The sequence below is a fragment of the Aythya ferina genome (genome assembly GCF_964211825.1).
Source record: "Aythya ferina genome assembly, chromosome: 6".
In the NCBI taxonomy this organism is placed as follows: Eukaryota; Metazoa; Chordata; class Aves; order Anseriformes; family Anatidae; genus Aythya; species Aythya ferina.
This window is the reverse complement of record NC_140303.1, coordinates 6,098,288-6,125,601: the sequence shown is the minus strand read 5'-3', so window position 1 is coordinate 6,125,601 and position 27,314 is coordinate 6,098,288. Positions and strand designations below refer to the sequence as shown.

The 27,314-nt window shown below is 42.9% G+C and overlaps 2 protein-coding genes across 7 annotated transcripts in view; both read right to left on the bottom strand.

The window, feature by feature from the left end:
• Positions 1-384: 384 nt before the first annotated feature.
• Positions 385-22,748, bottom strand: STAT1 (signal transducer and activator of transcription 1). 4 transcript variants are annotated; one of them, XM_084522896.1, is made up of 24 exons: positions 22,641-22,748; positions 21,656-21,784; positions 20,884-21,028; positions 19,576-19,674; positions 17,593-17,688; positions 17,334-17,412; positions 16,341-16,432; positions 15,591-15,742; positions 15,145-15,303; positions 13,784-13,876; positions 13,217-13,276; positions 12,406-12,435; positions 12,230-12,323; positions 11,322-11,363; positions 10,750-10,833; positions 10,482-10,580; positions 9,845-9,980; positions 7,845-7,900; positions 7,336-7,430; positions 5,424-5,563; positions 4,119-4,304; positions 3,476-3,551; positions 2,933-3,035; positions 385-2,348 (listed from the first exon to the last, which is right to left on the bottom strand). In XM_084522896.1, the coding sequence occupies exons 1-24, from the start codon at positions 22,694-22,696 to the stop codon at positions 2,325-2,327; spliced, it is 2,325 nt and encodes a 774-aa protein (XP_084379022.1). In that variant the 5' UTR covers positions 22,697-22,748; the 3' UTR covers positions 385-2,324. The 4 variants fall into 4 exon arrangements, with proteins under 4 accessions (XP_084379022.1, XP_084379024.1, XP_084379021.1 ...); XM_084522898.1 differs by having other exon boundaries at positions 2,960-3,035; XM_084522895.1 differs by lacking the exon at positions 22,641-22,748 and adding an exon at positions 22,219-22,346.
• Positions 22,749-23,628: 880 nt separating this feature from the next.
• STAT4 (signal transducer and activator of transcription 4) overlaps positions 23,629-27,314 on the bottom strand; it is a 41,103-nt gene continuing 37,417 nt past the window's right edge. For all 3 annotated transcript variants that reach the window (XM_084522892.1, XM_084522891.1, XM_084522893.1), the window contains 3 exons: positions 27,079-27,145; positions 26,456-26,564; positions 23,629-24,656 (listed from right to left, as the gene is read on the bottom strand). In XM_084522892.1, coding sequence (XP_084379018.1) covers positions 24,630-24,656; positions 26,456-26,564; positions 27,079-27,145 — 203 coding nt within the window. In that variant the 3' untranslated portion in view covers positions 23,629-24,629. The remainder of the gene's footprint in view (positions 24,657-26,455; positions 26,565-27,078; positions 27,146-27,314) is intronic.

Here is a 27,314-nt window from a genome sequence, read left to right as displayed (position 1 = left end):
AATAAGAATTAATTAGCTGTTCTAGTTGTTTGTTTGTTTGTTTTAATCTACACTTCTAGAGCTCCCACTTCCTTTGCTTTTTGTTGATGCTGAAATTCTTAAGTGGATCGGCCATATGCCATTAGAGCTCTAGCCTTCCCTTGCCTACTCCCCAGTCCTTCACCTCACCTCTTTTTTTTTTTTTTTTTCTGGCTGTGTAAAGTGATGTGTAAAAGCCTGAGTCATGAGAGAAGGGATTGTGTCACCTGATAGCCACAGAGAAAAACGATGCACTAGTGGGCCAGCTTGATAGATCACAAAGTTCAGCGGTAGGTCAATTATTTTGAAACATACAGTACTGGCAGGCACAACATTATTAGAATAGAAATAGCCAAAACCCGTGAAGAAGGACACTTCCATTTATTTAAAATGGCAAAATAATGCTCCATTGGAAGAAAAAATGCTTTGGGACTCCTGGCCATGTAAAGACGAAGTTATGAATAAGGCTGTTTTAAGTCTCACAAGAAAATTTCATCCTGGTTGCTAAAAACTGAAGTTTAAAAATAATGCAAATAGACTGCTGCATATCGAACATTGGTACAAGGTATAGCTCGGAGAAAAAAATACCTGATCCTATATTACAATGAAGGCTCATGTTCAGCTATTCATGCTAAGACTAAAGCATTAGGTCACCAGTCGTGATATTCTGTTAGCCTCAGTAACCTGGGGTACCAAAAGTAAGACAGTTTAACAATACTTTCCATTTAAGTACATACTTGGCTTGCTGTAGGCCCTTCCAATTTTCTTTCCCTTGAGCTTTTGCAGGGGTGGGTTGGCCTTCCTGGGCAGAATACACTAAACTGAACTAGTTAGTTATTTCATGAGAAGCAGCCGATCAATTCAACATAGCTGGATGGTTGCAAAGCAGCTCTGCAGTTCCTGGGCCACGTTGGTCACTGCTGACCTCCCAGGCACGGGGCAGGGATAGCAGGAGGGCCAGAAGCTGCACTAGCACCTCTACCTGAATACAGGCGATCCAGCACCCGTGTCCTGGAGCCCTTCTCAGTGGCTGGATGCTAATTAGCAGTCTGGACTAATACCTGCCCTTAGTGCAAGAGTCCACTGCTTAAGACAACCTTGCATCTTAATTGAGTTGTTAATTGCCTTCAAACATGCTGAAAAACAACTCTGTTCCTCCTCTGACAGAAGCACGATTTTATGCCTTAGGTACTAAAGATAGCATATCCTGCTGCTATTACTCAGTATAGTTTTTCACTTTCCTGTGCCCTCTCCCTAACTGCAGAATCACTTAGCAAAGCTTGTTGAGTCTTCCAGCTCTTCAGCAATTAAGTGCCCAGTTTCATAGTACAGGAGAAAATTAAGTTCCATTCCACCTGGCATGTTTTACTGTAAAAGCCACCAGTGACCGGATCCTCACTGTGGTTAATTAAGCACAGTGAGTAAAAACAAACCCTTTTTTTTTTTACTCTAGGTTCTTGTTTTGTCTGATAGTGCTGCCAGCTGCTGACTGCAATCTGCAAGCTTTAGGCTTGATTGTATACGTTGAGCTGCAAGCTCAGCATGTGCCAATAGAGCTTCAAGGTGTTTTCCTAAGTGCTCTTTATGTGAAAGATTGTGCAAAACATCCTACCCAATAAGATTCTGCCATAAGAAACGAGCAAAAACGAAACATGGATAACGTTTTTTGGCTTACATTTTCCTGCAGAGCAGTAAGCCGTGCTTCTATAAAAGAAACCTAGGTCAAACTTCAGTATCATACAGATTCAGTGTGGCATGCATACCTGCAGCACATTTCTCCCCTTTCTGTGGTGCAGAAAAAGATTCAAAGCTGTCAAAGTTCTTCAGAAGCAGAAGGTGCAAGCGTTCTGAACAGAGATTCTCTGCAAAAGAACTAGCTTTCCTCTGAAATGCTTTCATGTACAGCCAACTCCTTTAAATGTTCTGTTTACCAAATTCACTTAAATGCGCGTTTCTCCCCCTCACTCTTGTGAGGACCCCTCATTCTTATCCTTCTCTCTTCCTTTGCCCTGGCACAGTATGCTGTCACTGGGATGTTCTTTAATGAAACTTAAAAATTGTGCGTATTAAAACTTAAAACTTTAATGAAACCAAAATTGTGCGTATAGGGAGCCTACGCAGACTGCTGTTTGTTTTCCCACTAGTTAAAAATTGCTACTGTGGACCTTCAGGTTGAGAAACGTATGCTTTGAATTACCCAGGGCCTTCCCAAAGAATTGGAGTGAAGCTTGTCACCAAGTCATTGACTGTAGAGCAGGATGCATAAGCTAATCAGCTGGTTAATGATGCAGTCAAAAGCTCAACCTTTAAGTTGAATATGCTGAACACATCTGCAACAAGGAAAGGACATGTCAATTACACAAGCTCAGTAAAGCCCCCGTGCTCTAAAGCCTTTGCTGACTGTGGAGCACAGTGAGGTCTTCCCCAAATACCCTAAGGTGTGACTCTGGTGCTCAAACTGCTGTGGGGTGGGTGTGGGTGGGAAAGTCATCCCTTAATTTAGCTTTATTTTTTTCCCTTTAGCGTAACAAAGAGCTAATACAGGTCTGTTAACAGGCACTACCTTACAGGTACAGCAGTACCTACTCCAGCTTCCCTCCCTACCCCCATCGCCACATGGACGACAACATTGTTATTCCTTCCTCCCTCCTGTAAGGGGAAGGGGAAATGTTTTGGAAGCTTTGCTTTGCTGTTCCTTCACACCTATCCCCACCGAAAAGTGGAAGCATCAACTTAGAGCAACCAAGTTTAAGTCTCAGTTCCCAGTTTCCCTTCACGTATTTGAAGAGAAGCGTTTGGAAGTGGCAGCTTGTGGCAGCTGGCTGATGTATTTTTGAATGGGGAGGAGAGGAGTGAGGGGAGGAATGCAAGTTTAGCTAAATCTTCCCCCAAAAGGCTGGTTTATGATGTGTACCACAGTGTCAATCTCCGCCGGACCCACCATCCGAGACACCTCATCGAACTCTTCAGGAGACATGGGCAGCAGATTTTCTGGAGACTGGAGCCTGGAGGGGTGGCTAAAAGGAAGAAAAGAACAGGGATAAATGATCAGCCTGCACTGAAGAAGTCAGGCACAGCTGGGCTACCGTGGCTGGCTCAGAGTCCAGAAGTTCCACTCATGGGCTCTCTTGAGAAGAAGAGCTAGCCGAAATGTACCATGCTTTGCAAAGCAAGTGTGGCTTTCAATGAACAACAGGAATACGTGGTGATCTACATTCTAGTCGAATGAGCCCAACAAGTGTTTAAGAACTTGCTTTTCCTGGAATTATTAGCTAGCGTGACTGCCTACAGCTTTTTTTTTGAATGTAAAAATGTCAATTGTTTCAATGACAGCAGTTCATCAATGTGGCGTGATCACATCCTCAGAGAGGACAGGTTTGTTAGGGGCACCTTAAATATGAAGACAGGTGAACTACAGCTGAAAAATTATGCTCAGTTCCTAGCAATCCAAACTTACACTTCAGAAACAGAGATTAACTCAGTCTTGATGTAGCCGTTTCCCTTGGGACCGTCCAAATCCATAGGCTCTGGGGCTTTAATGAGAGAAAAAAAAAAAAAAAAGCTTGTTTTTTTATCAGGTTTACCTCCCATTGCCATCTTTGTTCCAAATAAAGCTTGTGACCCTAATAATACACAGGTCTTGTGTATTTTATAGCACTATGGTTAGTTCATTTCACTTTTAGTCAGATTTTGCTTTTCCCTATTGACACTGGGAAATGAAACCTCCCCTGCAGCTTCACGTACTGATCCACACTGCCAGTCTCAGTGTAGTGCAAGAGTCAAGTATGACTGTCGTGGTTCCAGCTGTTAGTGGGAACCTACGTCTCTAAATACGCCACAGGCAAACAAAACTGAATGAGAAGGACAGAGACATCTTTTTGAGCTGATCAGAACTTGTGTTGTTCCTCTTTAAAAACAGGTGTCTTAACCTACTGAAGCTCAGGTGCTTCTTCATCTGAGCAGCACTCAAACACGGGTTAGGCTGCCAAGATGTTCGATCCAACTGCTGCCCTTCCCTTCTATGCCACAGGAGTTACCCAGCTCCCACCCACCTCACGAACAGACACGCTTATGCTACACGAACCGTTTATAGCACTCACCCTCCTTAGGCCTGGAGTAGTATTTGCCAAAGGCGTTGTCTTTGGGAATATCTGGGTACAGAAATCGCAGTGGGTTTTCAGGAATGTTCTCAGCTGCCATCACTTTGTAGTTGCGAATGATATCGGGGAAGGTAACAGCAGAGAGCTCCTTCTTGGTGTACGGTTCTACCGAATGGAACTGGGGCTCTAGAGGTGAGAGAAGAAATGACTCTTAAAGGTGGCTTCAAAGCTTGTTCTAAAACTGCCCAAAGCTGCAGGTCAAGTGAGCAAAAGGCTTACTTCCAAAGTGAGCACACCAGTTTTGAGGGGTGCTCGTTGAAGCTGTGCTGCCTTACCCACCTTCTGCCAGCTGATGCCATTCAAGCTCTATTGCCTATTAGAAACTTTGACCCTAATACACCACTAGGGGCTCTTAGGAAAAATAGAGACGCATAAAAGCCTTCCTGAAAGCCCCAAATGCTATCACCCTGTTTTATATTTTCAAAAACAAAAATTCAGTTTTTGGATGCCTCAGGTATGAAGGCAACAAGGAGAAAGAAAAAAGAGGTGATGCAAGTGCACTCAGCACTTGCTTCCCCAGCTGCTACAGGTCTTGGGCTTATCCAAGTTAAATGTCAGCTGCAGAATCCTGGCAGGTGGGGTTGGTTTAAGCAGTGTGATAAGGGAGGTTATATCTTCTTGCAGCTTTAGAGCCTTTAGGCTTCCCTGAAAGATGGTGAGATAAATGGCCTGGCTCGTGGTGGTGTCAGGCTGTTTGTCTGACCATTCCTGGAAGCAGGAGGAAGGAGAACTGCAAGGAAAATGAGATAAGCAAATACAGGGCTCCTCTGGGAAGAACAAGAGAAGGAAGGAACAAACCGGACAGACAATGAGTTAAAGAAAGATGTTCAAGAAAAGAAGTTGCATACAAGATGAAGTAGGGCAGAGAACAATAGTCCAGGGGACTGAATGAGGCTGTGGTGAACAATTCCCAGGAGAGAAACAGCTGGTGGGGAAGGCGATACAGGGCTAGAGAGAGGGAGAGGCACAGGTTTGCGTGTGTCTGTACACAGCCCAGGTGGTTTGTCCTCAGCAAACTTCTAGGTCAGAAGCAGTACTGGGGAAGTTTTAATAGTTCTGCTTAATCAATTGCATGGCTTATGAACTGTACCCAGTAAGGCAGGGATCTGCTGTGGTTTGTGGCCTGTAGCTGTCTGGGTGGTGAACTGCATTGGTTCTCTGCGTGAAAGAGACAAGCATAAAGACGAGGTGTTCTGATGTACGCATGTGTTTTGAAGATCAAGGCATTCTCTGTTACCAACTTACCGTTTTGAGATCCTTCTACCCAAGTAAACGTGATTGCTCCCTCTCGGCTGCTCTCGCTGAACCTTAGTAAGAATGTTCCTGGACTCTGGTCCTTCAACAGAGCGCGCTCTTTCTCTTTACTGATGAATCCCATGATGCAGCTGCAACGTCAAAAAGAAAAAGGCTGTGCTGGTCCAGCTAGGAAAACTAAAAAGCTTTTGTCACTTTAAAGAACTGAAGTATTTATGAAAGCCTCATAGAAAGCTTTGTCCTGTGAACAGCTGGGAGGCGAGCAGGGCTGGAGCTGCCCTGCGGAAGCCATGAATCACCTCTGCTCTTCTCATCACTCGTCCTTTTGCCTGGTGGCTTCTCCAACCATTTTTCTGAGCTCACAATATATACACATATGTATATTTTCTATCAAAAGTAGGCTGTGGAGGTAGAAGTCAAGTGATGTGTACGCAATATGGTCAAATCCTAGATAGCAATTTTAACTTTAAAACTGTATTACGGATCAGTTATTTTTCCTCTTTGGCTGATGAAACAAAGCTTGCTAGCTACCAGATTGCATCCATACATTTGAGTGATTCATTTTATTCCTTGTGCGTGTCTTCTAGATCACTTGTTAAGCTTGTGTGACTTCTACCACAAAAATACATTATGCTCGGCACATTTTTTGCGTGGAAGTAATTTGAAAAAATACAAAACAGGCTGGCCTGGACAGATACTGGGAGGGAGTTGTACAAGCCAGCAATAGGTCAGAACTCTGATCAAGCCCCAGTTGCGTGTTTTTTTTTAAAGTCAGAATTTCTTTGCACTGTTAATTCCTCAAAGTACTTTGTTAGTAACAACAAAATTTTGAGGAATAGCTGTGCTTCTGTGTATTGCTAGGGAAAATACTCCTTGCATAGTCTACTAAATAAGCATGATTTTGTTTAGAAACTTCAGGTGTCTTATTCTGTCTTCTAAATAGCATGCTGTATGTAACAGATACGTTCTGTGGGTAAGAAGTGTGCTGTGTGTAACAAGTCTTCTGCCTTCCTATCCCTCACGTATGAAGAAAGGCAAGTGTTCTTGTAGCTGTAATGCTTAGCAATGTGCATGCAAGGGGAGTCTGTTGTGGTCTTGTCATCCGCTCATTTTGTTTTCGGCAGTACAACAAGGTTTAGACTGAACTCCTCTGGAACTAGGAGGTAATAATTTGAAGTCTGTTGAATGCAATAAGAGCAAGGCTGCAGACTTGTGGGATACTCCACAGCACATGCGCTGTTAACAGCATTTCATAATGTCAGAGCCTAGCTTAAATAACCAACTAGAGTGCACAGTGGTCACTGTGGTCGGGCCTGTTTCTGGCAGAAGTTACTTCTGAAATCAGCAATACCAGAACTCAAGGTTTGCTAAAATAGTATTAGAGGATAAATGGAACTCATTTTCAATTTTGCATGGTCTTACTACTCCGTTGGTAAAGCCTCCTTTCTGCACTGGTATTGCAGATAGTCTGGCTGCTGCCACCTACAGGACACTCACAAGTACTGTTTGTGGGTGTCTTTTTTTTTTATTTTTAAGATGGACGATCACTTTATGTATTATACTTTGTTGTACTTCAGTCTTCCCTGATAAATAAAAAAGAGGCTCTGTTCCGTGGTGTGGGAAGAAACTGCTTATGGTGGAAGAGACTCTACTTAAAGAGGCAAAAAAAAGAAGAAAAAAAAACAAACCTGAATATTCAGAGCCCTTCTCTTTCTGTGACTGAGGCAGTCAAGACTTCCTCACTGCTAGAAATTGGTTGCCTCAGGACTTTGTTTGTGAGTTGCACTTGATTTGATCCCAAGTGTCAGTACAAACAATCTCACAACCTGATGATGCAATTTTTAACCCGAGTGAAAGCTTTGAGGCAATGACCACACTTTTGTTAACTTCATTCAGGTCTTACCCATCATTCCAGAGACACAGGAGATGTTTCTTAATAAGCTCCAGAATTCCCTCAATCCACAGCCAAAAAGGGAAATTTTTGTCATTTATATTTTCCTGAAATTCAGAGGTAGGGTGGGGGGGGAGGAGAATGGGGAAAATGAAGCATGAGTTTTGTTAAACGGAGAGGAAGCAAGCTCTCAGTCTCAGTGCTATCATCTTCCTGCTCTTGCATGTTTCTCCCCTTTTCTTCTCCATCATCCCCATATTCGTCTCTTTATGATTTTCCCCTCCTTTCTGTGCCCCTATTAAAGAACAACAGAAACTACTGGCAATGAGTCATGTGCTGAATCTTAAGGTAAGAGGCAGTGAGAGAGAGAAGGCTGCCTGAACCCACAGTACCCACAGATGTACCTAGTTAACTCTTGGGCAACTAACTATGCTGGTTTAAGAACACAGGACAGGATCTGGTTCTGGCCTGGGCAGGAATAAATAAATAAAATCCTCACAGTTTTTAAACTGAGTTCATACCTTGCAGAATCTTGTCCAAGGAATAAGACCATCATGAGATCCTCCACTCGTTGGCCCTGAACAGAATAATGGGCATCAGTCATGTTCCATAAGGTACTTAAAAAGGCAGAAAGGAAGTGACTTAGAGCAGCAAGTTCTGAGTGGTAACTTGCAGCTCTGAAGTGGTGAGCTAAGAAAGGAAAGAAATGGAAAGCTACAGCAGAGAGCTTGCAGAGGCCCCCTCTGAAGAAATTCACTGCATGAGACTGACCCAATGTGGCCCCCAGAGTGCAAGGCAAACCTTGCCTAATGGGAACTAACTCATTCTGGTTTTCTACACTGTACTACACCTAGTATGCACCAGTTAGTTCTCTTCCTGGAAGCATTTTGAAAAAAAATCTCTTCTACAGCAAACTGTAAGCTTTTCTGTAGGAGTTGAACAGACCTTGCAACTTTTTTTTTTTTTCCCCTGAGATTAAGAACTTTTCTGTTCTCAGCTCTGGTGACTTGTCAGCTTTTAACCTAGGAAGTCCTGCTCCTGGGTCCACCTCAACCACGGGCTCTTCTCATTCCTGTTGTAATTACTCCCTCTCCTTGTTTTAATGTCAGTGTTTCATAATTGCATCAAAACATCCAAGAAAATCCTATGCCATGACTACAGCAGCTTTGTGGACCCCGACAGTCTTCAGGGCACAATTCTTTCCAATACAGGCCAAGCTATGAATTTCAATAAAGACAGAAATCATCTTTTCCCTCTCTTTTTCTTTAAAAACAAATTGGGCTAAGGAAGCTTGTTTCTGATACTGCTAATATTAGAGACCAAGAGATCAATGTTCACATCACAAAAGCAGTAGGTGAGTTGTATCCTGGCACCCTGTTAGATTCTACATCCCCTTGCATTAAAGGATCCTGACTACATCGTGTTCAACTTTGGGGATATTTTTTTTCAGTGGTGAAGTAGTTTTAGCTGCAGAGATGAGACTTAAATAGCATCCTTACTGTGACAAAGATTTAAGTTCTGAAATACAAGTTGACCATAGGAATGTCAGGGGTTGCTTTGTCTTCATTATGATTAATCAGCCTAACTAAAAGTCTGTAAGGACACTTATTTTTAAAGGTAACCTATTTAAATTAAGGAGGTTGTTTTTGTTGTCAGATCTTATGTCTGGGAAATTACGGAAAGGGAATTAAAGAGTCTGGAATGTTGTACTTGATACCTAGACTTCCTAAAGCCAAATCCCTTGAAATATAAATGCTTTCTAAAACCTAAGGAATAGGGGAGTATACTGAATCAATGGTATTTTTATCCTGAGTCCACTATGCAAAGTCAGTAGCTGTGACGGGTACCCTGCCTATCAGGCAAATGGACCAGGAGTTTGGAGAACAAAACCCATGGCCGACGATGCTTTTACTAAGGATTCTGGCCTGGGAGACGTTTCATTTGGTATCTTCAAAAGACGTTTAGATGTAGAGCTTAGGGATATGGTTTAGTGGAGGGCTGTTAGCGTTAGGTTGGAGGTTGGACTCGATGACCTTGAGGTCTCTTCCAACCTAGAAAATTCTGTGATTCTGTGATTCTTAATAGTTTCATAGTGCCTGTGCTTTGGTGTGGCAACTCTGTGTATGCAGCATGAATGTTCCCTGTAGCTGGGGACAGGTATATCAACACATGTTTACTACGTATGTAGTAAAATTCTATGTATGTATGTATGTATGTAGTAAACATTTAGAACTTCTTCAACAGGCAGAAGTAGCTCCAGCTAGCAATGCCCTATTGCATGAACTCCTAGGATAGAAGTGCAGATTTTTTTCATGACCTGACCTTCCTTTGCAAACTCTATGAAGGGGAAAGCTAGAAAGCATTGTATTGCTACAGTGTGATACTGTATAAGGGGAAAAGGCTTGAGAGGAAGTGAAAACTTAAAACAGATTGCAGAAAACATGAACTTGCTTCAATTCAAACCGGCCATCTGCTTGTTCAATGGAACTAAAAGGCTTAAAGTGGTAGAAGCAGACCATACCAAGTAGCTTCTCTCCCAGCATGCTCAACTGATCTGCATTAAGGCCTCTCTTTGTCACAGAGGAAAACTGCCAGCTCAGAACTTCAGAAAGTTTCGACCACTTTGCATAAGGTGGATTCAGAAAGAAGGACAAGTTCTGGAATGGAAGGGAAAAATACAACGTACAGTTAGTAAACATTAACTTTGGAATGCCACTTGAATTCATGAAGGTGCAGTGCCTAAACAAATGCAGATGTGAGAATGGATGTCAGCTTGAGACAACCCTCAAAACCAGACTGCTATTCTGATGGGGACTCTTTACTGGGAAGAGCAGTTTCTGGGACTCTGCTTTGGGTAGGTCTTCTCCCAGTGGGTCAGATTGCCAGATCCCAGGGTTTGCATTTTTGCATGATTATTTGGCTTCTCACTGTGTATACTGAATACAATAAATAAATTCCCTTTGTGGGTTCCAAACACTGGGTAGGGTAGGGTCAGTAAGTCATTCTGCCTCCCTCTCTATGCCCAAAAGCTGTTAGCAGTCATCTGCACGGCAAAAATGTAGCAGCCACTTGCATGCAACTGATGCTTAAAATCTACATTAATACAATTTCAGGAACTGTTTCCACAGAGGTAGAAAGGGTTTTTGTTTTGCAAATACCTTGGGGTCAGTAGACAGCATGTTGAACCATAAGATAGAAGCCCATCCGCTTGGAAGCTGGCTCACGTTTGAGATCACAACAATGGGAAGGGACGTGGTCTGAAAGGGGGACAGGAGGAAACACGTCAGACTATCCTGCATCCCTGCTGAAGTCCTTCTTTATAGTACCCTCAAACCTGTTTCCATCTTAATTCCCTGCTTGTACCGTTTTAATCGTCACCATAAGTGACAGAGGAAGCTAATTCCATCTCTTTCATTTAAGACATACCTCAAGGTCTATTACTAAGCCAGGCTGGCACAGCTGTGTCTCAAAACTCAGGGAGTGAAGTTCTTCTGTCACGATGAGAGGACCCTTTGAAGAAGGAAAAAATAAAAAAACGTTTCAGGGACTGAAAATTGCTGGAGGGGAGGGGAAGGGATTTATTATGGGAAAACCCTTTTCTCTGAAGTTGCTTGTTTTGGGACACTCCTTGCTCTGGACTTCAGAGATGGTTTACAGCCCACAGTTAAGTGATAACGCTAACTTCCTAAAACTGCATATTATAATGGGTACTTTCTAAGCATCTCTCCTTTGCGGCTGCTACCAAAAGCCACAAAGATTTCTAATTGCTGGAAAGGCCTGTTGAAGCTAGATGCCAATGAGAAAGAGTTGAGAGGAATCATTCCGGCAGTAGTTGTCATTTGCAGACATCTCCTACATAGATAACTTCTTAGAAAAGCTGAACTCTACTGGTAGTCTGTGTGTTTCTTCATGGGGCTGAGTGGAGCATTGTCTTAAAATGTTTGAATGTCATCTTGGTGTTGTGCAAAAGCTTTATGAACAAGGCTAGTGTTGCATACCTCATTTGTTCTGCATCCTGCGTTTTTCTGTTCTTTCAGTTGCTGCAAACAAACAAACAAAGCTGTCACTCATTTACCTCTTTCACAACTGAAAGCAGTAGTGGATGCAAATTGCTTCTGTGCTCTAGCTGCTCAACTGCATGTCAACTTGCTGCACCGGTGTCTGATACTGTTTGTTTCGAAGTTGTGAAAGCATTATAATGTATACTACTCTTTTATAAAGCATTCAGCCGTGAAAGCAGGTACTGTGTCTTTATATAAGACGCTTTATAGCAACAGAAGCAGTATGAAATCAGCAAGGATCAGATAAAATACTGGTTTATCAAAAGTACACCTCTGAATTGAACAAAACTCTGAACACTAGTAGTGTACGTTCTGGACAGCGAAGGGAGACTTCTGTGTTATCAGGTTCAAGACTTGCATTTTTTCCTTTCCTGTTGTTATGATGAAACCAATCTGATTTACTTCGTAATCTGCAAATCAGGTGTCTTATTGTCTCTTGAAGGCACTGAATTTCTTGTAGCTGCTCCCTCTTAGACAATTTTCCTCTTCCAATGCCAAATATCTTTAAATTACTCTATGCTTCTCTGTCTATGGACCCTCCCCTGAAAAGCCCAAAAGAGTTCTAGGCTTCTTTCTCTTACTCCTCCAACATGCTCATTACAGGATAAGCTGTATGGCAGCAAATACTTGTCATTGAAATAGGGCCAGAAAGGCAGTCAGCAATAAGCATTTCAGCTGAACCAGGCCAAAGATTTTGAAGAGATGTTTGTTCACAGTTCCTTTTTTTTTTTTTTATGAAAGTAAATGCTGACTTCTTCAATAATAAAAGCAAATTGCCTACTTCCTACCGCACCCTCTGCCCACACAATTAAATGGATGTGTCAATGAAAGAAAAAATCCCCTACCAAATGCCTGAACTCTGCTGCTAGACTTCCGTTAGTAGATTCTTCCATGTTCATTACTTTTGTGTTTGTTCCCAGAATATTAAATTTCCTGAACCTTCACAAAGAAAAAAGAATTAGAGGTCTGAAATCCATTGAAAGAACCCAACGTTAGTATATCAAACTGCGATGCTACATACCCTTTGACTGAGTTCTTCTCGCTTACATCTCTGTCAAAAAAAAAAAAAAAGATAAAATCATCTAAAGATTCTGCCACAGACACAGCAAATCTGTTTTTTAATAGCCGACTGAGAACTGCTAAAATGCTTCTGTGAAATCTGTTGTGCAAGAGAGTCGATTGGTTCAAGCAGTCAAAACAAACATTGCCTTACACAAGCTATCTTTTTACCGAGGTTCACTTTTTTTTCATGGGTGCCTAGGTTTTAACTCTTCCTCTGAAATTCGATACACTTCCTATAAATCTGCTTTCAAACCATATCACTTGTTGAAGAAATCAGTGCACCAATTAAATCAGTTCTCCCACCACTCACAATTTTACTGAATTGCATTATCTGGTACACTTCTAAAGACAACTGAAAAGCAGGGAAGCTGTATGTGCCTGGAGACAGAGTTCAATTCTATGCTTTCAGCTCTGCTTTCTGTGCTAGCACAAGTGAAACATCCACAGCAGAGAAAAGTGGTTCAGCAGTGCACATGCTGACCAAGTGCTGTTCTGTGCCCAGGCTGATCTAGCAGTAGCGAGCTCTCCTCAGCACACATGAACATGGCTGGCAGTAAGAACTTGAGGCCTTCTGTCCTTTGTGACATCTCCCAAAACTGGGTAGAAAGACCTAGACTAAGGGTGTAGGGGAAGGATGTGCCTATTGCGATGGAGAACCAGCCTACTCCTGGCCTACTCCAACACTTACTTAATCTGGCTGCCTTCTGGATTTCTGAACATGAGGCCTGCTTTGCTTTCTCATAGAGAAGAACGAGAAAAATACAACATACTTATCAAACAAAACTTTCACTTTCAGGTTGTAGTTCAGTTCCTGCAATTTCACCAGCAATCTGCAAAGAGATTTAAAAAAAAAAAAAAAGAAAAAAAAGATGACTGCAACTACAAAAGACAGCTGCTCTGATGTAGTGCTGCTTATCACAGGTGTATTTGAGCAGCACAGCTCAGGAACATGTACGGGCCCCAAGCTCGCTCTGTACAAGGTAACATGTGCAGTGACAGTATAAATTAGCAATCTGTAGAACTGATCCCAGTTCCTGCTTTAGAGGTAAAAATAGATTGGAAAATGGGTTACTTTGCATGGAAAAAATAGCCTGCATGTATCTGATCTACTATCTGCTTGTATTTCTCAGACACTCGATTGTCACCACACCTGGTAAAGGGTAAAACCTGAACACAAGTTAAGCTTAGATAGAAGACATCCCCCTGCCACTTGGCACTTTGCTCATCCCCTTGACCTCAGCACTTTGGCTACTGTGTAATGTGTGCCATCCCCCCAGCTGTAGGAAGCCAACGAAATGAAAAACTCCCTGCAAAAGAAGGGGAAGGGAAAAACATACCTGAGCTTCACAGTGAACTGTACACCTGTCTTAAGGACTAACGGCCTCTGAGGGTGGGTTGGCATGCAAGGCTGTCTCTCTACCACGAAGGAGCTATGGAAAGAATAGATTAAAGGCAATTTGATTTATCAGTGTTTTCTTTAAGGTATATGAAGCTACACACAAAACAAATTTCAAAAGAATGATGATTTCCTAGTAGTTCTGCCCACTAATTCATTCTGTTTCAATGGATACCGAGTTCTGTGTGGCTTTCTTTTTGCTCGTTTCAGCAGGCCTAGGAATGTTTAAAGCGTAAAGTGACTTTGTGAGCCATTCGTGCATTTAGGAAACACAGCCCTTAGGTAGGATGGAGTGCTATCTCAGACTTCCCTGAAATCAAACTGTGTGTAAACACTGATGCAACTCACATAATCCACATGAGGAGTGTTGCTTCACTTGCTATTTTCAGCTTGCTAAATTCTTATGCTTGGTGTTGTAACACACACCCAAGAGCTAGATAAACTATCTGGGGATTCAGTGAGGGCTACCTGACACCACAAAGCAAATTCCTGTACAGATGGACCCCAAACTGTGTCTGTAGGTGCCTTTTGTAGACACAAACCCTGAAGTGTTTCTATTAGCAAGTCCTAGGTAGGGATGCTTCCCTCCACTGTACTTGCACATGAGAACTTACAGCAGCTGGACTAATGCAGCTCTTTCTTGTTGCGATACCCGTGTCCTCCAATTGAAAGCTAGTGGTGGAGGCATTGAATGGCACTTTGGAAACCCAAGTCTCAGCCCCTGCACAGGGGGTTACATGCTGGATCTAAGGCCCTGCTCTTATCTGCTAGTTTCAAGTCTTCTGCAGCATGAGTTGTCATGTACTGTATGCTACAGAATGGGACTTGGGTCGTACACGTAGCATCTACCAACTACAGTAATTTGCATCACAGATGCTAGAGGGTAGGGCTGGCCTCCCTATGTTGGAGACAGACAAGATGCATCCAGACACAAAAGGGTGGAGAATCTAGTGTGTATTTATCTTGGGCATAGCTTGGTGGGGCTGGATTCACAAGGTGGCTTGTAGGGCTGCAGCTGAAATCAAGACATAGATTGACGGACAAGGAGCTTGTAATTAATGCATGTTGTAGCAAGCTCCTGCTGACTTACAGGATGACAGGTCACAAACCCTTTCCACAGGTTTAGGCCTGTGGAAAGGTGAAGCAGGATAAATCTCAAAAAAAATGGTTACTTAATGTTTGTAACAAACATAGGAAAACCTCAGAAAAGGCAAAATTAGTGCGCCTGAAATCCTGAGCAAACAGAAGGGAAGATTCCATCCATTCATTCACAGTTGCAAAAAGACCATTCTTGTCCGTTACCTCTGGATAAGCTGTTTGAAAAGACTGTGTGTTCGGTCCTGCAGAACTTGTTTGTTTTTTGTGATGGGATCAGGGTCATAAGTAAGCTTCTGCTCCAGTTCCTCAAGCTTTTTGAGCTGCTGACGAACTTGCTGCAGGCTTTCAGCAACAATGGTGAACCTAGAAGTACAGGGTGTCATTACTTTTAGCATGTTTTTTGTGTTGTAATAATGCTGAGACACCAGCGAGGTAACTGTCTCTAAGGAGCACACAGTACACAAAGAACACTTTTGCACTGGAAATATGATGAAATGAAAAAAAAAATAAAAAAAAATCAGTGACATGTAGTTACGCTGTGACAGAATGAAAGCATGTAACATAAATAATCAGCGTATTTGACAGATCTGGTGCTCCTTCATAACACGCTTCAAGCGTTTGGCCAACACAGTCCTTGTCTGGAGACTTACCAGTTCTGTAGCTGGTCAAGGCAGGCATTGGGTGGGCCACCAATACATGCAGTCTGTTGCCTGTGTTTCCACTCCACCAGCTCCTCATTAATGAGAGCACTCTGTGTGTGTTCTGTGGTGTTCAACAGCTGTATGATCTTGTTCACCACTTCCTATAGGGAATGTTAAATTACCCTATTTATTAAAAATCTTTAATACAAAAAAATCTAAGTGCTGTTTTAGCTAGTGCTGTGTCTTGTAAATCTTTGCAAGGACCTCAGAGTAATACTTTCTACCAGCGGAAGATGTTTCCCATAACATCTACTTCTTTTTATCTGCAGTATTTGCTAGATTAAGTGGAGAAATGATGCATATTCAGTATTCCAAAGAGCCAGTGTCCCAAGTATATATTTGGGACCACCCAGTGCTTGCTGGAGACTTCAGCACTGCAATAAGAGTGAGCAGCACACTTAACTAAAACATAGCTGTAAATATCTTAGTTGTTTTTTCCTCAAAAACGTGATTATTGATACTGCGTTAATTCCTCTCGTTCTTGTAGCTTTACCTAACAGTTTGATAAAGAAAGGTCGCTAGAAGAGAAATATAACTGCTTAGTGATGTTCTAGATTTCCAGGAAGGATTGAGTGAACAAAATTCAGCTCGAAGTGAGAGCAGAAAAAAATTGCTGATTTGATAAGTCAACCTAATGAAAACGAACATGCATTCAAAATCAAGTGCTGTTGCCATCTGAAAAGAAAACTAATGCACTACCTTTCTCTTGATGTCAAGTAATAAGAACATCTTCTTGAGATTCATCTGTTCTTTCTTATATTCCTCCTGTGACACACCATTGGGCTCATGCTCTGTAAAAATAAGTCCAAACTGTGAAGCTGAGGCTAAAAAACAGCAGCAGGCCTTGTGAGAACAGAGAAGTAAGCAGGGGGTGAGGGAAACCACCAAGGAAGAGACCCACGTGGCTAATGTCAACTGCAGTATATCTGTAAAGTTTAAGGGAGGAAAAATTGGGCCATCTACATTTTTTTCTCCTTTCCTCTCTTTTGAAAGGACTCTCCACTTAAAGCATCAATGCAAGGCAAAGTACCTGATATGAGTTTGTTTTTGATGTCATTATTTTAAGTGGAGTTCTTTACGTTCTGTAGATGCTGTTTTTTTTTTCTCATGCTGACATGAATCACTCATGTTACCTAACCTGGCAACTAAAGTTAACTCGTACTTCAAGGGAGGATATTTATAGCCTTCTGAGAGAAGCCCATGCTGATAGCTCCCATACAGTGGCCCCACTGACCTTAAGTTAGAGGCTCCCATCCACTTGTGGAAGTGCGCCAACTACAAAGACCAAGACTATGGCTCAAGGTAGTAGTCAGCCCTCTTCTAAGGGCTAATCAACTGGAAATTTGTGTTGGAAACCGAAGGGTCTTTTGTTAGTTTGTTTTGAAACTAAGTCCAAAAGATCTATTTAACGAACCCTGTGTGGTCACAGTCTATAGTGTCTGCTATTTCTAGGGGCAAAAAGAAGTCAAGGACAAAGGAATGCCGCGTTAGCAAAAAGGTTCTCTTCTAAGAACACATCACGAGAATCCATTTTGGGGAATTTAGGTTTCAGCATAAGGCAGCACTGATGAGGGAGGGACATGAACAGTAAGTTTGGCTGCATATCATGTAGCTTGGCTTCCTGACATACGACAGGAGAGTTTACTCTTACGAGCTGCATGCAATAAGGCACGTCCTTGATAAATTACTCACCTCTGTTCTGCAAGGTTTTACATTTAAAGTCATATTCATCTTGCACGTCCTCTAATGTCTTGATGTCTTGTTCCACATCCTATGAAGTGTAAATGAAGGTGGCCACAATTACTCAATATTTTCACATGACAGAGTTTAAAGCCAATCACCTTATTTTTACTTGTCACTTTAAAAAGTCTTTTATGCACTGGAAGCTTTTCAATGCGTGTGAATCGATTAAAAACTGCTTTAAATACAGCTGTAATCGTACTATACTTACTATAACACTGTTTTTTACAGCCTTAACTTTCGCGTCAAGTTCCTTCTGTTTGTCCAGCATCCCAATCACGGTGTTCTGTACGCTCCCCACTTCCATCTGAGGGAGGCAAGTAGAACAAAACCAGAAATCAAATCTGAGTGAACCAAGAGTAGAGGTTTTTTTTTTTGTTGTTAATGCTAGTTAGTGGCTTTTGTTAACAAATAGCCTCACAAAGCATTACTTATTCTCATAAGTCATAGCAAGGTTTTATAGAAGAGTTCAAGTGATTTTGCAAGGACCAGGGAGGATTAAGAAAATTTTTTTCTGTGGTGATGCTGCATTTTTCATTATACCAATAAAAAGCTATAAACACTGTTTTCTTTGCACAAATCCATCCTCCTATTTTGCTTATTTTAATGCATTTTTCTAAATATATTCCAAGAAAACAACCGTGCTGAAGGCTGGATCACATCTATTTTAAACGTTAGATTCATCCATTCAGGCAACGGGGAGAAAAAGGCTAAGAGGGAGAGCAAGGTAGCTTGGTGTACAGGCCAATGGGATAACCTCTTATGTGATTTATTTTTTCCTACAGGACGGTAAAATACATTTTAGATCTCAGTATAGCTCCTTTGAAAGCTGGAAGCTTATGGCATTACTTCACTCAGCAAGAGTTGCAGTAATTTGAAAGACAGGATTTTTGTTCCACGTGTAACGGAAGGGACCTTGAAGATCACCTAGCTCCAACCCCCCAGATCCAATCTAATCCTATGTGTATTAGACATGCATTGTTCCTCCAACGCAGGACAGTTGGGGATGCATTATTGCACTTAAGCTGAGGTCAGCTAGAGAAGTTGTCTATAAACTGGTAAAGGTTCCCCATCAGAGCCTTGATCAGGTCACCAGGGCAATCTGAGCATACCCTAATACAGGGGATGTCTTTGTTTTTTTATGATGCTTACAATTATGCTTGTTTTGGAAAATGAGAACCTTTATTAAACTTATTGGAAAGCAGAGGTAGGGCATGGTGTTTTACATGCTGCCAATGGTAAGTACAGGAAGATTTGTTTCTTTTTCTAGTTTGGACCAGCTGGCATGCTGGAAAGGCAGTTCAGGCTTTTGTGTCATGAGCCAGAACAGAAACTGACAGCTGTACTACAGCTACAAGGTATTTGGGAGTGGCTTTGCCACAGTGGCTTTTTAGAGAAGCTATTTTGGACACAGTTGCATTAGGCTCATTGTTGAAAGCCAGTGTCCCAGCCTTCTCAAAAGCTTGTTGTAAAGGGAAGTATTTCAGTATTGGAACTTACATGTTTTTGGTTAGTCATCACTTCATTACTACGTAAGTGGATTACATCTAGCTACACAGTCTGCGCAACTTTCCCAACTGTAGGATTTTATTGTGATACAGTTCTTGGAAAGGAAAACGTGACATGCATTGTTAGAACTGATAAGGAAGGGAGAAGTGTATGGATTTACCTATGGTTCAGAAGGAGGAAATGAGATTTTTTAATTTTAAAAAAAAAAAAAAAAAAACAATACTTGAAGGTAACTGGGCAGGGAGAATGCAGCATCACTTTCATGGAAAACCACCAAAGCTCAGCTGGTCAGTACAGAGTAAATTGGGAGTAAAATACAGAAGAAAAAAGCTAGAATCTTGAAGAAATAAGGGAAGCACTGTTGATTAAATAGAAATAGTGCTTGGCTAAAAAAAGAAAAAAAAAGATAAGCACATCAGGTCATACTACAGAGGAATTAAAAATAATTTACCTTTTACATTACCCAAGGAATCAGAATTACTTTCTGGCTCTTTCTCCTCTGAATACTTCATACAGCTCAAACTACCCAGTACGTGCTAGTGTTTACTCTAGCATCTTTAAAAATCACGTTGTGAGGCAAAGCAGAAACAGCCTGTTTGCTCTTTGTCTTTTTCCTCTCTCTGTCCCAAATAATAGGAAAGGGCAGATAGGACTGCAACAGACAGACATCCCAAGACTAACTTACCTGATTAGATAACTGGGCACTGTTCAGTATTTTCCTTTCTTCTTTCAAACAGTTGTAGATGATCATTGCCATGTGTATTGGGTCTTCTTGGAAGTTATCCTGCCATTAGAGACAGGCTATTGTTAAAGTTCAGAAATGGAATCTCTCGTCTTTTCTTTAAACCAATTGGCAAAAAAGTTGTGAATTGAAGCCTTGAGGCACTGGTCATTGTTTGCTCCAAGACTACATGGAGTGCAACTGCTGCAACCATCTAAAAGAAGGGTTTTCTCTGCCTGTTATTTCTCTGTTAGCTTACAAAGAGACCGTGGGACTTGTCTCCAGCCCTTCTCCATTGTTTTGTGCCGTTACTGGAAGAAGGCAGAAAATACATCGTAGTCCTAGAGACAGCTTCTCTTCTCTTGGGAGCCACCCTTCCATTCCTTAGAGATGGAGCTGCTGGCTTTGAGGGGCTGTTCTAGCTTGGTGGGGGCAGCTCTTGCTTGAGGATGTAAAGGGGAGAGGTTTGCTGCCTCTCAGGAACACAGACGGGGCTGGATGCAAATTCAGACTTTCTGCTTGATGCAGGTACCAAGCTGAAACATGTTCTAGGCTGAGTACTGCCTTAGGAGCTGCTGAGTTGTGCCAACCCTCTTGACCGAGAGGCTGGTCCTGTCTTCAGAAAACACTCCCCCGAGCACCGACCTGCAGTGAGGATAAGCTAAGTGCGTGGGAAATCAGATATGGAGGAGGCAACTGTGGAAGATCCTCTGGCGCAGAGCCCTGCAGGGAGGACGGGCTGACTGGCTAAGGAAACTAGTTAAGTCAAAGAATATGTTCTGCAGTGCCCCCGCTACCAATCACTCGGTCCATTTCTTTGCCGATATGGTACATGCGTAGAATTGTTGCCTAATGACAGGCCCCCTGCTATTTGTTGTGATTCTGTAGCTCTATGGCAAGCATTTCTTCCACTGTGTTTCTTCTGCATCTTCTTTTGTCTTGTTAGGACATGAAAGAAACTAACTGGGGAAAGCATGGGGTAAGTGAATGGCATCCATGTAGGTGCTCCAAATAGATGTAGCCAACACCTTACTAACTCCACTTTCTGTTTCAACAACTCTCGAACTGCAACCGTACTCTTACTGAAACTAACTTTCTAACTGTAGCCAATTTAAAACCAAGAGTAGGAATGTTTGAGAACCCTGAATTTAAGTATTCAGAACTCAAACACTTTGTGAAAAGTCCCTCCTGGCAGGCTAGTCTGCTTAGAGACATCCAATCACAGTACTGAAGCCACTCACGCAAATACACAGGCACGCGTCCCAGGCATACCTGAAGGTTACGCTTGCTTTTCCTTATGTTGTGCTGCAGCAGAAAGTTGTTTTCTATCAAAAATCGACTGAACTGATCGTCGAGCTGTGACAGCAGGTCATGGAACAGCACCGTAGCAAAAGAGACGTTGTTGGCTGCATGTTCCCTGGAATGATTCAAGGCATGCTTGTGTTAAGTACTTCAGTACTTCCAAGTGGTGTTCAAGAAACGGGTGCAGGAGTACTTCACTATTAACCCCCAGCTCCAGTTGGGATACATGCAAGCAGTAAGAATTACCTTCAAACGTAAGCCACTGTTATTCTCTCACCTTCTATTTCACTTTCCTTGACAGAGAAGCGCTCCCTTTCCCTGGGGCTACTGTCGCCACACTCTGTGTGGCCTCATTTACCTGTTCCATGCATGTCAGGAAGCTGAAGGTGACCCTGAGACACATGCACATTGTTCTACAGTTCTAGAAACACACTCTGCATAAGCTTTGGAAAAAATACAAAGCACTGACTAGTGAGAGCATGAGATGCCAAAAAAACCTGATCTGTCTTAAAACAACTACTTCTGTTAGGGACCAAAGGGGATTATGAGATGGTACACGTTACTCTAAATAGGCTGGGTTCCTGCCCCCCTTTGGGTCCCTCAGCCACACAGCTACTGAAGTGTCCTACCAGCAAAGGTTTCCCTGGCAGCTCGCTTCCCCAGCACACGCAGAGTTAGAGGCAGCAGCAAAATACAAGACCCCTTCTTGTCACGTAACCCGGAGGTCGTTTTCGGTGCTTACCAGTCCTGGTTCTCCAGCCACTGTGCCAGGTACTGCCTGATCTCCATGGGGAAGCTGTCATCGTACAGCTGGTGAACTTGCTCCAAGAACTTGGAGTCAAGTTGCTGGAGCTGGTACCACTGAGTCATTCTGGGGAAGGGAGAAAAAAATAATCAGTGTGAGTGATTAATAGCTGAGTGGGAGCTCAGCTTTTCATTAAAAACGAAGGTGCAGGGAGGAAGAGTGCTTCCAGCCGAGAGAAACGTGTTCTGTTGGGCGACTGCATGATAATATTGTACATTGGCTTTGTTTTAATTAAAACAATTGAGAAAAAATCGCGAATTGAGGCTCTCAGTGCATTATTTAACGAAAAACAGCTCCAAATTGGGTCACCTTTCCTTAGACAACCGGCGCTTCGTCCCCCTGCGCCCCTCCGGCAGCGCTCGGGGCAGGCAGCGAGGGGAGGGGCAGGACTTTGCCCGGCAGGCAGGAGCCTGGGGCCGCCTGCTGAGGGGAGGGAGGCGCGAGGGCCGTTAGCGGCCGTTGGCGACCGTTAGGGGCGACCGTTGGCGGCGCGCACTTACCCGTCGGACGAGGCAGCCCCGCGGCTCGGCTCGCGCCCGCCGCCCGCGCCCACAAATAGCCGCCGGGCCGCGGCCATGGGGGCTCGCGGCGGGGCCAATGGGAGCCCGGCCCCCGCCAAGCCGGCCAATGGGCGCGCGCGGCGGCGCTCGGAGGCCCCGCCTCCTCCCCCCCTCTCCTTCCGCGCGGCTGGGAAGGAGCGGGGGCGCAGCGCGCAGGCGCGGCCCGGCGCCGCCCCCACGTGACTTCGCGGAAAGGCGGCCGGCGCCCGGCAGGCGAAACCGAAAGCGCCGCGCGCGCCCCCGCCCCCGCCCCCGCCCGCGCGCCCCCGGGCGGCCATCTTGGGGCACGGCCGCGCCTCAGGGGGCCGTCAGCGGGGAGCCCCCTCCTCTAATGCCTCCTTTTACCGAGGCAGAGCCCTCACCTCACAGCGGCTGAAGGACAAAAGTCGCGCTGCTGCCACAGCTGCTGGTTTCGCATGAAGTGACCTGCTTCTGCGGCGCAGCCCGCAGCTGAGGCGCCGTCGCGTTAACTGTTAACCCGCCCTGTGCTAACCGCGTTTTTAAAAGGACAATAAAAACTAGTGCCAAGCCCTGTTTCACAGTCCCGTCCAGCAACACAAAAAACTCGATGTTCAAGCCAAGAACATCCAACTATTTAAGTTGGATTTCATGGGGAGCGGGGGCAAAGGAGAGAGAAACATTCCCAAGCTTGTTTCCTTCATCATGTTCCTCATGAGCTTGGGGTGGGCAGGAGCCATTTGTCATTTTGTTTCTATTCTGGTGGTGAAAATGGGTTGGAACAAACAGGCGTGAAGAAAATGCAAGACCAAGTTGCTGTTTCTTAAGGCTGTGTTAGCGCAAGAAGACTCCCTCTTGTATCTTGAAGAATTCCAGGGATCCGACTTTAAGCCAAAATCTCTCTTTATTCATACTGGTCATATAAATTACAGATCTTATTAGATGTATATACACAATTGTTTTGGAAAATCATTTATACACGATGCTTTCTGAGAGAAAATAGGACTTCCTATCTGCAGCTAGCTTTGAATCAGCTCAGATTAGTCAGCTACGGAGAGGCGTTTGTTAATTTAAAGTCAGTCCAATGCAGTATTTGGGTGATGCATGGAATAATCTGTTTCTGTTCTAACAGCGATGCTGCTAATTAACATCAATACTGTGGGTGAAGGGGGTGAGCGAAGTAGAGAAATGAAAGCGAAATCTGGGTCTAACTGACTCCATCTTTTCACCCTGGTTATCTGATTTGTGCCAAGAAGAGTATAAATACTCTTGAGTACATGCTCAAGAAGAGTATAAAGTGCAAATACATAATTGTTTGTGTGTTTTAAGAACTGCGTTAACCATTTACTCTGCACACAAGAATTAGATCTTAATGAGGCTACACACATGAAAGACGGTGGCCTTGGAATCGCCAGTTTATTATTCCATTAACAGTTTTTAGGGATAGTATTGGGGGAAAAGAAAAACAAAAACCTCAAACAAGCAAGCATTAATCTACGCCTGAAGCAAATAAAATAAAATAAAAAGGCAGTATAAAACCAGTTATTCTGCTTACTAGGTGAGTTTCCAACAGGCATGTAACATTGTCATGTGTCACAACGTGCCCAGTGGTCAGAAGATGTTGCAGCTCTTCAGTAATTACTTCTTAAAACTGCCTCCCAGTCTGCATTTACCAGATAGTGTCCAAACCGTGTGTCAGATCAGCACTTCTAGTTTGTAGGCTTTCTGATAGCGCCCAGGTACAAGAGTAAGTACTGCACACAGATTTACTTCCCCCCGAAAACAGTGACAGATTTTACTAACCCTGTCTTCCAGCTGCAAAAATGAAGACAGAGCCGTTTGTCACCACAAGTTTTATGTCTGATCTCCTCATAGAACTCCCTTCTCTTCCTAGTCTTGCCTTCCTCTCTCCCACAGCTTCTGCTGCAGTGGCAGATAAAAACCTATGCTCGAGGTAGTTCATCATTGGGAAAAAAGAACCCCTGGATACCTACGGGACAATTGAACTCAGAGGGATGAGAATCTTAAATTAAAAATAGAAGCTAAACCAAGGGCATACAGAAAGATGGTTACTATTTCATGTAATAAAAACTGATTTCTCCAAACGCCTTAAAGTCTTTATTTGTCCTTATATGCTGTTATCAGAAGCAAAAAGTTCTGTTCTTACACTGTCATATTTACAGCAATTCTAAGGCCAGTAATTCTGCAAGTATTTATGCCTGCTGCACCCAACCAGAGTCAAATGACCCACAGTCCAGAAAGGATTTGGCCTTTTATCAGTGAGGACAGCATTATAATGGTTTCCAGGAAATGCTGGTTTACAAAGATGATGAAGAAAATATTTTCGAGACTTTTAACCCATCCAGTGTCCACAAGATTCCAGTATGTGGAGTTCAGTCAGTTGAGTAAGGAGAACTCAGCTGGAAGGAAAAAAAAAAAAAAAAAAAAAAGGAAAAGATCAGTCTTAAGGCAATTACTGCTGTTCATTCAAAAACAACTGCAAAGCAAACCTGCTCCGGCTCCTTTGATAACCTTGCTTCCTGGACTTCAGTATAGTGCCAGCTCTTCGTGTGGGTAGATTATGTTTTGTGAATTTGTAGGAATAAAGAAAAAAACCTCCATATCATGCCCATTCTCATTTAGGAGGGTAAATAGAGTGGAAAAGGGAAATCAGGAATGTTAAAATCTTCCAAAACAATTTTCTGCCCTAATTTCTAGCAGAACTTGAGCACATGTCTAGCAAGAGCCTCCAGAAATCCACCTACCATCTAGCAGTTCGCCGAACTACTTCTCTAGTACCCTTAAAAACTGCAACATGATTTTACTTGACTCTCCCAACTCACTGTGTAATTTTTTTGTGTGGTTGTGGCCCCAGAATATGGTGACAATCACAGCTGGTTTGGAAGCTCTGGACAGAGCTGGTTTGAGAATTGTTGTGCGTGCTAAAAAGAAACCACAAATGTTTTGAACGTGATGTTAAACAAAAGTGAAGCCAACTTTTCTTTTCACCCCAGAAACGGGGAAATGCAAATACACACGTAGTTCACAAACGCAATTCGGAAGGTCAAAACTGTTTTAAATATACATGAAAATAAATGGCAGATGAGTGAGTATGGGAGCTTTTAACCCAGAATTTTCATTCAGACTACTACTTCAGTTTTAGCTGAAGAATCAGTTTGTCATGAGCACTACCAGAAAAATGTTGAAGAAGAAAAGGAGAATATTTTGCTCTCGATCAGCTTTTCAGCTTGGTCTATTTTAAAGAATTCCTCTCTTGGTATGTGAAGTTTTAACCACGCTTCCAGACAGCCAAGAATCTGTTTTATTTTTGTTTGGTTTGTAGATGAGGAGGAGAGTTTACAGGGAGTCATTCGGAGGGGAGTAGACAGGCTTTTAAGGACACAATCATTTTAAGATCATAAATCATCAAATATGTAGGAAACTAAAAGCTTTTTTTTTTTTTTTTTTTTTTTGAAAGGATGTTTTCTTTTAAAGTGGTTAAAGCCAAACCACTGCTGCGTTTCCTGATAGAATTTTGCTGGACAAATCCCCAGTGGGGAAAAATCAGCACTACTCTAAGCCACATGATTTTGACTTTGTATTTTGAAAGCTGAACTGATCTTTGGAAGCGCAGAGCTCTGAACAACATTTCTACTTGTTAGGAAAAAGTGGAGAATATTTTTAACAGACCGTGCTGTGATCGATACAGTATTTTACCAATCTGCCTCTGTAGTCTTAATGAATATGAGTTTTATCTGCTAAAAATGTGAGTTGACTTTTTAATTTTCTCATCCTGGTACCAGATATCAAAAGTGCTGAGGAGTTGTGTGAGTCTGCAGGGTCAGAAATGTGTCTGCTCCCTGTGCGGCTTTCCTGAGGAAATCGTGTCCTTTGTGTTATCTACAAAATTACTGTAGTCCATCTGCATTTGGCTTCATTTGTGCGAGAACCCTGAGACCTCTGAATTTTGGCACTCAGGGTTCGCTGGCCTGTGAGTTTGATAATTTCATCTGAAGCAATGCTTCCAAGTATCTGCAGCATCCCATCCCTGCTCGAGTAGGAGATGTCTGCAGCACCGTTTCAGAACGCAATGCAGCAACTGCTGAAAGAGCTCGAGCATTTTCCTAATGGTACAGCAGCCACTTTACAACCACCACCTGTGTTGTATACACCCTGTTTGCTTAGCAGTAACTTAGGAGTGGAAATGTTTGCAACGTACAGCAGTCTCGATCACTGTGGGACTCAGGTGTTCTCTCAGCACCGCATAAACGCTCGGAGACATAGGAAGAAGATCTGATGGAGAATGTGGATCTGTAGAATCATTTAAGCTTAAAAAAAAATAGAAAATGACATTAAAAGTAATGTAAATCCCACCAATTTGATGGAAGATTGCTGTGGAGCATGGTGGATCACTCATGTTGAATGCTTAATTGAGGCAGTTAAGCCTGTGCTTATTAGGCTTGCTGTGAGCATACGCCAAGGACCTGGTGTATGTTTAAAAACGTAGGGAATAGGGCCAAAGGAAGGGAGAGGTTAATCTTGACTCTGTAATATCAGTGGCTGGCCAGAAAAAGGGGAGAGTGGAAGATGATGTAGAGCAGCATACCATAAAGTCTGCATTCAGTTTTTACACGTTTGGCTCCATGCACAGGAAAAGCGCTCTGGGATTGAAGCTCTTCACTTCCCTTGTCTTTAGCAGTCCTTGGCCAAACAAAAACTTACAATGCCTTGCTGTCCTGAACTATTTTGACTGGCGGGAGGGAGCCAGGGAAAAGTTTGAAACAGGATGTAGGTGTAGTGAAAAGCACACAAAAGAGTAATACATCTTACAAGGTTACTCACATTTTGGAGACTGGGATAAATACAGAAGGAACGTAACCTTTCACTCCACCGTCTGAGGGCTTTGAGACTAAAAATCAATATTAGAGAGATTAGATGTTGCCTACTAACGCTGTTATTTCTTTAAAATTGGTTATGTTGCAGACCATAGTATATTAAAAGAGAAATGACCATGTTTATGATTAAATAAGCAGCCATAAAATCAGGGAAATTCCTGAGATTAGTGTTTGGGTTCAGGT